Raw genomic sequence first — 12,333 nt, forward strand, 5'->3', positions numbered from 1 at the left:
GAGAGTGATCACTCTGATGATACCTCCAAAAGTGGACGCTGAGGAGTGTTCATGTTCTCTTTTTTCATATTGTTCATTTACATTTTTTCTTTTTTAAACAGAAAAGAGTGAGATGTCACCCTGGTTTTTTAAGATTTTCTAAGCCTTCTGATGTTGACATTCTTGTAGTGAACTTTCTCACACACTTACTGTAAATAACTCATTTCTTTGCATTCCTTTCTGGAGGAGGAGACAGTTGATGGACTGTTGGTTTGTCCAGTGTCATTGGAGAGGTGGCACTGTCACCCTCCACTCCACTGTCACTTTTGAAAAACTGTAAATGTTGGAGTTAGAAAATAAACTTCCCCTTTTTTCTTCACCATGAGAACAACGATGTGAGCTTGTGTTCTTTCGTGTCCTAGAGTGACACTCCTGGGCCAGCAACTGCCTCTGAGTGGGCCCTCTCCCAGACGGGAACTCTCCCATTTGCTGCACTTGGGGATCCCGAACAACGATGGAGCCTGGGCCGATCCCCCCACTCCTCCAGGCTCAGCCCTTCACCCAGTGGGGAGATGCCAAAAGATCCAGAGTGAGCATTTCCTGCCCTCAGGGGAATTTCTCACCGGTGCCTTGCACTGACTCTTTGTGTCTGTGTGCGCACAGGAGTGCCTGTGCTGGGGAAACGTGGCAGAAATGCTGCTCTCTGAGGTGCTTGAGTGCCTTGGATAGCTGAGTCAGTCAGGCGTGTAGGTAAGGTTAAGTCAGGAGGTCTAAGCAAAGTTAAATGCTGCTTAGAGTTGTTATTTTGCTAAGTTGTTAAGTTTAGGTTATTAGCTAAGTTAAATACTGTTAAATGTAATTCCTCTGTTAAATTGCTAAGTCATAGGTTATAAGTTAGGTTAAATAGTGTTAAGTGCTGTTCTTTTGTTAAATTGTCAAGTTTAAAGTATCAGTCAAGGTTATGTTAAGTCCTATTAAATTTGAGCTTTTAGGCCATATTGCTTTTATCCTTGCCCTCACTGTCTTTGTGTTACACACACACACAGGGACAGTTCTTGGTTCATTTCTGGTTTGATTGCCTGGATTTTGTTTGGTTTTGTTAATGCTTTGTTTCCTTGCTGTGCCTGAAGTGCCCAGTCAGGAGCAGAGTGACTCTTGCCAAGGAACTTTGTATTGCTGTCCCTTAATATAAACTCTGGTTTTTGCTGATCCCTTGCTGAGGATTTTTCATAGCACTCTCAAGGCCTCGTTCATAACAGGGTGAAGGAGCCCTGGCCCAGGCTCTGGCCCTGGGGGATACAGGAACGCTGCCGGGGGGTCCCTGTCCCCCTGAGCCACCCCCAGGGCTCCGGCCCCCCATCCCCATGTCAGGCTCTGGGATCGATCTCGTGGAACATCCTCTGCGGGAGGCTGCGGGGCTGGGGGCAGGGGGACCCGGGGGGACAGGGGACTCTGCTGTGCACAAGCAGGGTTGGACTGCTCTGGGGGGAGCTGTGAGGGGGCCAGGGCAGAGTGACCTCCCCGTGACCTCACACAGCCCCTGTGATGTCACACAGCCCCTGTGATGTCACACAGCATCCTGTGATGACACAGAAGACATTGATGTCAAAAAATCACAATGTGATGTCACTGTCTTTTCTGTGATGTCACAGCCTGTTCTATGATTTTACACAGCTACCCAGTGATGTCACAACCCACTCTCTGATGTCACAGAGACACCCTCCATAATGGTAGGATCTGCTCTATGGCCTCACACCCTACTCTATGATGTCACAGCCAACTTTGTCATGTCACAACCCTCTCAGTGATGCCACAAAAGCCTCTCTGTGATGTCATACTGCCACTCTGTAATGTCACAGCACACACTTTGACCTCAAAGCCCACTCTTTATTGTCACACAGTCATACCATGATCTCACAGCCTACTCTGTGCTGTCACACAACCCCTTGCTGACATCACAGCTGCTCTGTGCCTCTGTGACACAGCCACAGAGGTGCTGCTGTGACACAGCCCCCTCTGGGACATCCCACAGCCCCTGCCAGTGCTGAGCCCCTGTGAGCTCTGTCTGTGCCCTGCTGGTGTCCCTGAGGAGCCCTGGCAGTGCCCCAGCCCTGCTGGGCTGTGCACAGGAGCTGCTCCTGGCCAGAGCTGTCTCTCTGCAGTGCTGCCCTTGCCAGGAGCTGCCTCTGAGCCAGGAGCCCAGCCCAGCTTAGCAGTACAGACACAGCACAGGGACTTTAATGAGCCTCTGGGGCTTTGGTGCTCTTTGCATCAGACCCAGTCCCTCAGAGAGGGCTCAAAAATTTTTTCAAGAACTCTAAGTGAGATTGAAACACTGAAGATCCTTGTGCTTTAAATAGATCCCTGTGAGGCACAAGACTGACAAAGTGTCCTCAGGTTCCAGTTAGAGCAGAACACTGGAAGCAGTGATGACAGCTGGGGACAAGCAAGGCAAAGGTGTCTCTGGTGCTGAGCACACCTGGATGTGTTTGAGGAATGCAAAGGGCCAAGGCCTGAGCCCCAGCCCCTGGCCAGGCAGATCCTGTCCCTCCCTCCTTGCTCAGGGCCCTTCCTGGGATGGGCACTGGCATGTGGGGATGTGGAATGCCAAGGGCAGGAGCATGGGGCGGCCCCTGCCAGGCTGCTGAGCAGGGACAAGGAGGCAATGAGGCCCCAGCCCTGCAAGGGTCACTTGTCCCTTCGTGGCCTCAGGCCCAAGCCCAGCAGCCATGGCCAAAGTGCTGCCCAAGTTGGCTCTGGCAGGGCTGTCTTGCAGCTGCTGCCCACCCCTGTGCCCTGTGCAGCCCAGGCTGTCCCACGGTGTCCCTGCCCTGTGCCTCTGCCCCTGCAGGCTGTCGGCATCCCCCGGCTGCCCCACCTGGCTGGGCCCTTCCTTTGCACCCAGCTCTGCCTCCTGCCTGCCTCTGCCTCGCCACACAAAGCCTTGGCCTTGATATCAAAAGGATTAATTCAATTTTTACTGTGCCTGTGAACTTTCAGCACAGGAACAAGGCATGCAGGGGCTGCTTTCCCAGCAAGGATGGTTGGAAGAGAAGACATCTGGCTCAAAAATGTAGTGACAGAAAATCAAAGGACTGAATCTGGGAACTTTGGGTGAGTTTTATGGAAGTGAGTAAATTGTAATACACACTTACTGATGCTGGTAGAATAACATGCCCACATAAGGTTAGAAGTTATCCCTCACTAGACCTCAGGCCTGAATAAATGATCCCCTCTTAACAAGCAAATTAGTGTTAACGGGTCTTATTCTGATATTTTGGAGATTTGGTGATGGCGAGGCCTCACAGAACAAGGAGTCAACTGTGACACTGAGCAAACTCATGGAACAAAGGGTCCATTGTGACACTGCAGAACCCCATGGAACCAAAATCCATTTTGGCACATTGGGGCCACATTGAACCAATGGCCTGTTGTGATACTGGGGATCCAAGGAGACCATTGTGACCCTGAGAAACCTCTTGGAACCAAGGGGCCATTGTGACACAGCACGGCCTGGTGGAACCATGGGTCCGTTGTTAAACTGCAGAACCTCACGGAACCAAGGTGACCGTGTTCTACTGCGGAACCTCATGGAACAAAGGGTCCATGGTGACACTGCAGAACCAAGGAGACTGCTGCTGGCAGTGTGAGAGCTCATGGAACCACAAGTCCATTATGACACAGCAAGGCCTCATGGAGCCAAGGGTCCCTTGTTAAACTGTGTGGCCTCATGGAACCACGAGCCATTGTGACATAGCGTGGCCACACGGAGCCAAGGGGCCACTGTGACACTGAGGATCCAAGGAGACCATTGGGACTGAGGAACCTCATGGAACCAAGAATCCTTTGTTCCACTGTAGGGCCCTGTGGAACCAAGGGCAGCACAGGGACATTGTGGGGCCTTTTGGAATAATGGAGACTGTTCTGACGCTTTGGGACCCACTGGAACCAAGGGGCCATTAGAGCATGGCAGGGCCTGGTGGAATCAAGGGGACTGCAGGGAACACTGTGGGTGTCCATGGGATGAAGGGTCCATTCTGACACCGTGGGACCAAGGATACCATTGTGACATTCTGGGGCATCATGGAACCAATGTCCATTGTGACACAGCAGGGCCTCATGGAACCATGGAGGCAATTTTTACACTCGGAGGCCTTGTGGAACCAAAGGACCATTGTGGCACTTCAGAGCCTTGTGAAGCCAAGAGGACTATAGTGACACTGTGGGGCTCCATGAAACCAATGGTCTGTGGTGACACTGCAAGGCCTTATGGGATCATGGAGACCATTGTGACACTGCAAGGCCTCATGGAAGCAAGGAACCATTGTGACACTGTGGGGTCATGGCAGGTCAAGGGGCAGTTGTCACACTGAGCGGCACCATGGAACCAAGGAGTCCATTGTGACACTCCAGGGCCCCATGGAAAGAAGGATTCATAAAACAGTGCAGGACCCCATGGAACTAAAGTCCATTGGGACTTTGCGGAGCCTCATGGAATCCTGGAGGCCATGATGACATTTGGAGGCCTTGTTGAATCAAGGGGCTCTGCAGGGCCTCATGGAACCAAGGAGACCCTTCTGACATTGTGAGTCCCCATGGAACCAAGGGTCCATTGTGACACTGCAGCACCAAGGAGACCCCTGTGACACTGCCAGGCCTCATGGAAGCCACGGACCATTGTGACACAGGGGACCTCATGGAACCAAAAGAGCATTGTGACACAGCAAAGCCTCATGGAACCAAGGGGACAATAGTGACACTGTGGGGCTCCAAGGGACCAAGGGGGGATTCTTAAAGTGCAGAACCAATGAGACCATTGTGACACTATGAGGCATCATGGAACCAAAGGCCATTTTTACACAGGAGGACTTCATGGAACCATGGAGGACATTTTCACACTTTGAGGCCTTGAGAAACCAAAGGGCCATTGTGGCACCTTGTGTCTGCATGGAACCGAGGAGTCCATTGTGACACTATGAGGCCCTGTTGGGCCAAAGGGCAATTGTCACACTGTGTGGAACCATGGAACCAAGGGACCATTGTGACACTACAGGGCCCCATGGACCTAAGGATTCTTGGAACAATGTTGGACTCATGGAATCAAAGGTCCATTGTGACTTTGCAGGGCCTCATGGAATTAAGGGAGGACAATTGTGATACTGTGGGGCTCCATGGGACAGAGGGGCCATTGTGATACAGCTGGGCCTCGTGGAACCATGGGAGACCATTATGACACATGGGGCCTCGTGGAAACAAAGGAGCATTGTGACACAGCAAGGCCTCAATGAACCAAGGCGAGAGAATAGTGACACTGTGGGGCTCTATGGGACAAAGGGGCCATTCTGACACCGGCTCACGGAGTCATGGGTCCATAGTGGCAAGGCAAGGCGTTGTGGAACCAAGGAGACCATTGTGACATCATGGAAACTCATGGAACCAAGGGTCCATTGTTAAAGTCCAGAACCAAGGTGACCATTGTGACAGTACAGAACCTTAAGGGACCAAGATTCCATTGTTATGCAGTGGAACCAAGGAACCACTGTGACACAGCAGGGCCACATGGAACCAATGGTCCATGGAGATACTGCGGATCCAAGGACACCATGGTGATGCAGGGGAACCTCGTGGAACCAAGGGGCCATTGTGACACTGTGGGGGGCCCATGGAACCAAATATTCATGGTGACACAGCGGGGCTGCTTGTGACCAATTGTCCATTGTGACACTGCAGATCCAAGAGACCAGGGTGAAACTGATGGAACCAAGGGGCTGTTGTGACACACCAAGGCCTGGTGGAACCAAGGAGAGCCCTGTGGCAGTGCAGAACCAAGGAGGCCATTTTGACAGTACAGAACCCAATGGAACCAATGGTCCACTGTTATACTGAGGGGCCTCATGGAACCAAGGAGGCCATTTTGACAGTACAGAACCCAATGGAACCAATGGTCCACTGTTATACTGAGGGGCCTCATGGAACCAAGGGGCCATTGTGACACTACAGTGCCCCATGGAACTAAGGATTCCTGGAACAATGTGGGGCTCATGGAACCAAAGGTCCATTTTGAAATTGAGGGGCCTCATGGAACTAAGAGGGCACAATTGTGATGCTGTGGGGCCCCATGGAAGCAAGGGGCCAGTGTGACACAGCTGGGCCTCATGCAGCCAAGAACCACTGGGATCCTGAGGAAGCCAAAAGAACCAAGGGGCCATTTTGACACTCTGCAGCTGTGGAGACCCTGAGAGGCATTCTCTGGGTTAGGGAGACACAAGAAGCTTCCCTGAAAAGCTGTTCGATCCCATCGGCTCCTTCCCCTTGTTCTGTGTCCCTCAGCCACTCCCTCCCCATTCCCCCATTGGCTCCATCTTTTCACTGCCCCCATGCCACTGATCAGTCCCTTCCTTTGGAGATACAGAAACCTGGACTCCCCCCAGAAGTCCTGCCTTGTGACCCTGAACATCTCACTGCACAGCTGAATGAAACATCTGTGGATACCATGCAAAGGCCCTTTTTGCTTCCCTGCCCTGGATTTTATTAGCAGCTATTCCGGCTGCAACAATGGCCCATTATGGCAGCGTGAATCCAAGGACACCATGGTGACACTGTGGGACATCATGGATCCAAGGGGCCATTGTGACACTGAAGAACTTCATGGAACCCATGGTCCATTGTGACACACAGGGCCTCATTGGAACAAAGGAACCATTGCTGACAGTACAGCAACTCATGGAACCAAGGGGCTGTGGTGACGCAGCAGGGCCACATGGAACCCAGGAGACCAGTGACATTTAGGGACCTCATGGAACCAGAGTCCATTGTGAAACTGCAGAAACAAGGAGACCACCGTTGATGCTATGGAAGCTCATGGAATCAAGCAACCATTGTGACACTCCAGGGCCTCATTGAACCAGGCAGACCATTGTGACACCACAGAACGTCATGGCACTGAGGGTTTATTGTGACACAGCAGGGGCCATGGAGCCAATTGTCCATTGTGACAATGTGGATCTGAGGAGACCATGGTGACACCATGGAAGCTTATGGAACAATGGGTCAACTGTGACACAGCAAAGCCTTGTGGAACCAAGGAGACCATTGTGACATCATGGAACGTCATGGAACCAAGGGTCCATTGTTACAGTCCAGAACCAAGGAGACCATTGTGACAGTACAGAACCACACAGGAACAAGATTCCATTGTTATGCAGTGGAACCAAGGAACCACTGTGACACAGCAGGGCCACATGGAACCAATGGTCCACGGAGATACTGCAGATCCAAGGACACCATGGTGATGCAGGGGAACCTCGTGGCACCATGGGGCCATTGTGACACTCTGGGGCCCCATGGAACCAAATTATCATGGTGTCACAGCCGGGCTGCTTGTGACCAATTGTCCATTGTGACACTGCAGATCCAAGAGACCAGGGTGACACTATGGCAGTTGACTGAACCAAGGGGCTGTTGTGACACTCCAAGGCCTGGTGGAACCAAGGAGAGCACTGTGGCAGTGTAGAACCAAAGAGGCCATTTTGACAGTACAGAACCCAATGGAACCAAGGGTCCATTGTTCTACAGCAGGGCCTCATGGAACCAAGGCGCCATTGTGAAACTGTGGGGCATAATGGAGTCAAGGACACCACTGATACTGAAATCCACTGGATAGAAACTTCTGAACAGTTTGGAGTATTTGAAAGCAGGTATTCTTTTTTACAGTATGGTGGTCACTTAGGCCATCCTTCCTCCATTGGAGTGCACTGAGGATCAAATGAACAGAGTTTTTATCACACACACTGATGATGTATCCATTAGCTATCCCCAGTTCCTTTGAGTTTATTTGACATAGTTGCACCCCTTATCACAAATCCTTTCATGGTTCTTTGGATTTTGTCTTCAACATCCAGTGTCCTTTTTAGGTGGCTGTTCCTTGACCCCTCCTTTTGAGTAAGGGCAATATTATTGTTCTGCATAACTTCTGTTTTGTCAGAGCAGAGCTGGCATCCTGCTTGCATTTCTTGGGACTTCTGTTTGCCATAGGTACATCCTCAATTAGTTTCTCCAAGGCTGAGCTGTTCTGTTCTACTGTCCTTGACAAGAGTAAATGTTGTTCTGTTCTCCTGTCCTTGTGTCAGTGCTCGCCCTGCATGAGGCGTCGGCAACCCCCACAACCTATGGGCCTGGGGTGGGTAAGTGTTCCTGGGGAACAGGGATGGGACAGCTGGGCGGGACTGACCCAAGGGATGTTCCATTCCATGTCACACCATGATCAGAAATCATCTGAGAGAAGCGGGGGGGGCAAGGAGGGTAGGGGATTAATTTATTTTTTCAGATATTTTTCTTTCAAAACAGCACCAACACATACAGAATTTTCTCCTGCCACAAGGTGGTTAATTATTTCCCACTGATGGGAGATTTCCTGCTTATTTGGTTTTTCTTCTGTTTGTGGTCTTTTCTTTTCGTGGTTGGTTTGTTTGTGGGGGTTTTGTGTTGTTGTGGGTGGATCTTGCTTTGGGTTTATTGGTTGGCTTTGGGGTTTCTTTTTGGTTGAATTTCAATTTTTCCCTATTGAACTGTCTTTCTTCTGGTGCATAAGTTTTTCTGCCCTTTCTTGTGGCTTGCTTGGCACCTGATGGCAAGACAAATTTCCCCAACTCAGTCATCTTGCATTTTGCAGTCACCATTAACTAGATGAGTTCAGTCACAGACTCCCTGAAATTTTTCAGCATCCATCAAGGAATTGAAAGTACATCTCATGCCATTTTAGAGACAATAGAAATATTCCACTGTGGCGGCCAAGGGCTGGCCACTGAGGGATGTCACTAGGGCATGGCTGCCAAGAGGACTCTGTACCATGGATGACATTTGACCCTCATTGTTCAGCTAAACTCCCACCCAGCCCATGTTCCACTCCTTCAGCCCGGCTCTCTCCAGTCTGGCTCTGAGGAGACCAGAGCAGACCCTGTCCCAGGCCTGGCTGAAGTCTGGGCACACAACATCCCCTTCTTTTCCCTCCCACATGGGTTCTGCAGTCCCTGCCCTGTCCTGCCAGTGCCTGGAATGGCTGCAGGAGGATTTGCCACATCCCCTTCCCTGCTGAGCCTGACCAGGCTGTGACTGTCCCAGTCCCCCTCTCTGCCCTGTGTGCAGACTGGTTCCATGTCTGCCCTTCCCAAGTTCCCAGGACCCTCTGGGATGGCTCTGGCCTTTCCAATGGGGTTTGAGAGAGGTCCCACAGTGATGCTGCCCAGCCTTCTAAACAGCCCTGACACCAAAGGCCTTTTCCACATTCCTCAGTTCCAGGTCAGTGCCCAGAACACAGCACAGCCCTGTCCAGGTCCTCGGGCTGGTTCAGAAGGGAGGCAGCTCTGATTTCTCCCCACAGACCCTCACTCTATCCAATGTCTCTCTGTGCAGTCCATGGCTGCCCTGAGCATTTTTTCCTGGAGCCGCCCTGCCAATGATATTTGTCTCCATGCAGTCCTAACCACAACCCCACAAAGAATTCAGGTGTTTTCCCAGAGGACGTTACTCTCAGGGTGAAGTGGCCTCAAGGCCCTGTTTGTGCCACTGGAATTGTGCCAGCCCCGGGTGTGCTGATGGTGTTTGTGCTCACTGGGGTTCATCTCCCCACACACACACGATGCACTGCTGAGATCTCCTCAGTGCAGAGAAAACATGGCCTGCTGGCCTGGTCACTTGGTGTCCCTCCGTGCAGGGACAAACAACCTCCTGCAGGTGGGGAGAGGCCAGTGCTGGCAGTGGTGGTTGCAGGGGCTGGTGTGGGACAATTGCCCTGGGCCACCTTCCCAGGCTGTCCCAAAACAGAGACACAGCCCAGGCCCTGCTCTGCTGCTGCCTCAGGTCCATGCCAGGAGCTCTGGCTGTGCCAGGACACTGCTGTGAGCCCCCCCTGCACACTCCCCCCTGCCCCAGGCACTGGGCTTTGCTGTGCCAGGGCATTCCTGGAGCACATTGCTGAAAGCAGCTCTGGAGGGGAGCAAAGCCTCCCTGCCCTGCCCTCAGGAGATGCCCTTTGCTGCTGGAGCTGCTGTGCTGGAGCCCAGCTGTGTCCCAGCAGTGCCCATGGCCTGGCACTGCCTGTGGCCACAGCAGGGACACACAGCAGGACAGTCGCCAAGCTGCCAGAGCACTCCGGCCTTACAGCCACAGCAGGGCTGGCAAGGACGGGGTGCAGTTGGACAGAGCAGATGTGGGAAGAGCCAAGGCCATTGTCCCTGGCTGTGCTGCTGTGGTGGGAGTCTCTTCCCTCCACCTCTGCTCACAGGCACTGCCCCTGCAGGGACAGAGAAGGGGTGAGGAAATGCCTTGGACAGACAAGTCAGGGCAGGCACTTGTTTTTTATTTAAATGCCAAGGGAAGAAGCCTCTTGCAAGTCTTTCTGTTTCAAAAGAAAGGTAGCTATTCATGTAGAAATGCTAAGAGTAATACTACAATATTTTGTAGGAAACACTACAACAATAGGAAAAGTTACCATAGTAAAAAATAGACGAATAAGAGAAAAAAGGCTGAGATTGTAAAGAGTTATATACTGAAGGCTCTGTAGCAGAAAAAAGAATTTATTCCTTCTGAAGATGCAGGCACCAGTTTTCCCAAAGCATCCTTGAGCTCCTGGTTCCTCAGGCTGTAGATGAGGGGGTTCAGGGCTGGAGGCACCACTGAGTACAGAACTGAAAGGGACAGATCCAGGGATGGGGAGGAGATGGAGAGAGGCTTCAGGTAGGAAAATGTGCCAGTGCTGATAAACAGGGAGACTACAGCCAGGTGAGGGAGGCAGGTGGAAAAGGCTTTCTGCCATCCTTGCTCAGAGGGGACCCTCAGCACAGCCCTGAAGATCTGCACATAGGAGAAAACCATGAACACAAAACAACCAAAATATAGAAGAGCACTTAGCAAAATGAGCCAAATTTCTCTGAGTTTGGAGTGGGAGCAGGAGAGCTTGAGGATGTGTGGGATTTCACAGAAGAACTGGCCCAGGGCATTGCCATGGCACAGGGGCAGGGAAAATGTATTGGCTGTGTGCAGCAGAGCACTGAGAAAGCCACTGGCCCAGGCAGCTGCTGCCATGTGGGCACAAGCTCTGCTGCCCAGGAGGGTCCCATAGTGCAGGGGTTTGCAGATGGACATGTAGCGGTCGTAGCACATGAATGTGAGAAGGGAAAACTCTGTTGTGATAAAGAAAAGAAAGAAGAAAACCTGAGCAGCACATCCTGAGAAGGAGATGTCCCTGGTGTCCCAGAGGGAATTGTGCATGGCTTTGGGGACAGTGGTGCAGATGGAGCCCAGGTCAGTGAGGGCCAGGTTGAGCAGGAAGAAGAATGTGGGCGTGTGCAGGTGGTGGCTGCAGGCTACTGTGCTGATGATGAGGCCGTTGCCCAGGAGGGCAGCCAGGGAGATGCCCAGCAAGAGGCAGAAGTGCAGGAGCTGGAGCTGCCGGGTGTCTGCCAATGCCAGCAGGAGGAAGTGGCTGATGGAGCTGCTGTTGGACATTTCTTCACTCTGGGCATCGTGGACTACTGAAAGAAGACATTGACAAGCTGGGTCCAACTTCTTGCATCAGTCCTATGGATTTTGCATGGAATCTCCTAAAAATTACTTGCCTTCCTGAGGGGGGACTTTGCTAGGGTTTTTTGAATGGGTGTTTTTGCGGCTGAGTTACTGATTCCTCTTCAGCTACGCTCCCTGGGTGAACACTGGGACAAAACAAGGAGAACAGGGCTCCCTGCGCCCCCCAGTGTGGTCAGACATGCAGGTCCCCTCAGAGGGGTCTTTGATCATTACACCTCCGGCTAGCTGAGGGTAATCACGCTTTAAATGTGCTTGAAAACAAAGTGGACTTTTGGAATGCTCCTGTTTTAAAAATATTTTCTTGAAACCCTTAGCTCTTTCCCTGTGCACCTTAACGTGGAGGGATGCAAAGGGTTGGCCTGGCTCTCTGCTGCCCGGAGTTGTGCCTGCTGGGAGCTGTTTCAATCTATCCAAGCCTTTTCCCTGCCATTGCTGCCAGAGCCCAGCCCAGCCTTGGGGGCTCAGCTCTGCCCTGCAGACCCCTCCCAGCACAGGGCACTGCCCATGGGCATCTCCCTGGCAGCAGGGTCTTAAGGGCAGGCCAGAACAGAGATGTTGCAAACCAAGATGCTGCTGCTGCTGTCTGTAGGGAGTGGAGGCTGAGGAGGCACTTTCTGAGGGAGATCTGAGGCCCATCTGCGGATGCCCAGGGCGACAGTGCAGGAGTCTCAGTGACACAGCCAAAGCTGACAGCCCCTTTCCCTTCCCTTTAGGAGAAAGTTGAGAGCAGCCCTGGCCATGCAGCACCATCTCCACAGCAGGAGGAATCTG

At 52.1% G+C, this 12,333-nt stretch overlaps 1 protein-coding gene across 1 annotated transcript; it reads right to left on the reverse strand.

The window, feature by feature from the left end:
* Positions 1-10,518: 10,518 nt before the first annotated feature.
* Positions 10,519-11,484, reverse strand: LOC128948222 (olfactory receptor 14A16-like). The gene has a single exon (XM_054292834.1). It carries the CDS (start codon positions 11,482-11,484, stop codon positions 10,519-10,521), a length of 966 nt encoding a protein of 321 aa, XP_054148809.1.
* Between the last annotated feature and the right edge of the window lie 849 nt (positions 11,485-12,333).

This window comes from Melozone crissalis, unplaced genomic scaffold (genome assembly GCF_028551555.1).
Source record: "Melozone crissalis strain CALT ecotype California unplaced genomic scaffold, PUWL_Pcris_2 ptg000116l_1, whole genome shotgun sequence".
NCBI classification, from domain to species: domain Eukaryota; kingdom Metazoa; phylum Chordata; class Aves; order Passeriformes; family Passerellidae; genus Melozone; species Melozone crissalis.

Coding starts and splice junctions, on each gene's coding strand:
- LOC128948222 (XM_054292834.1), bottom strand. CDS start 11,484: ATGTCCAACAGCAGCTCCATCAGCCACTTCCTCCTGCTGGCATTGGCA.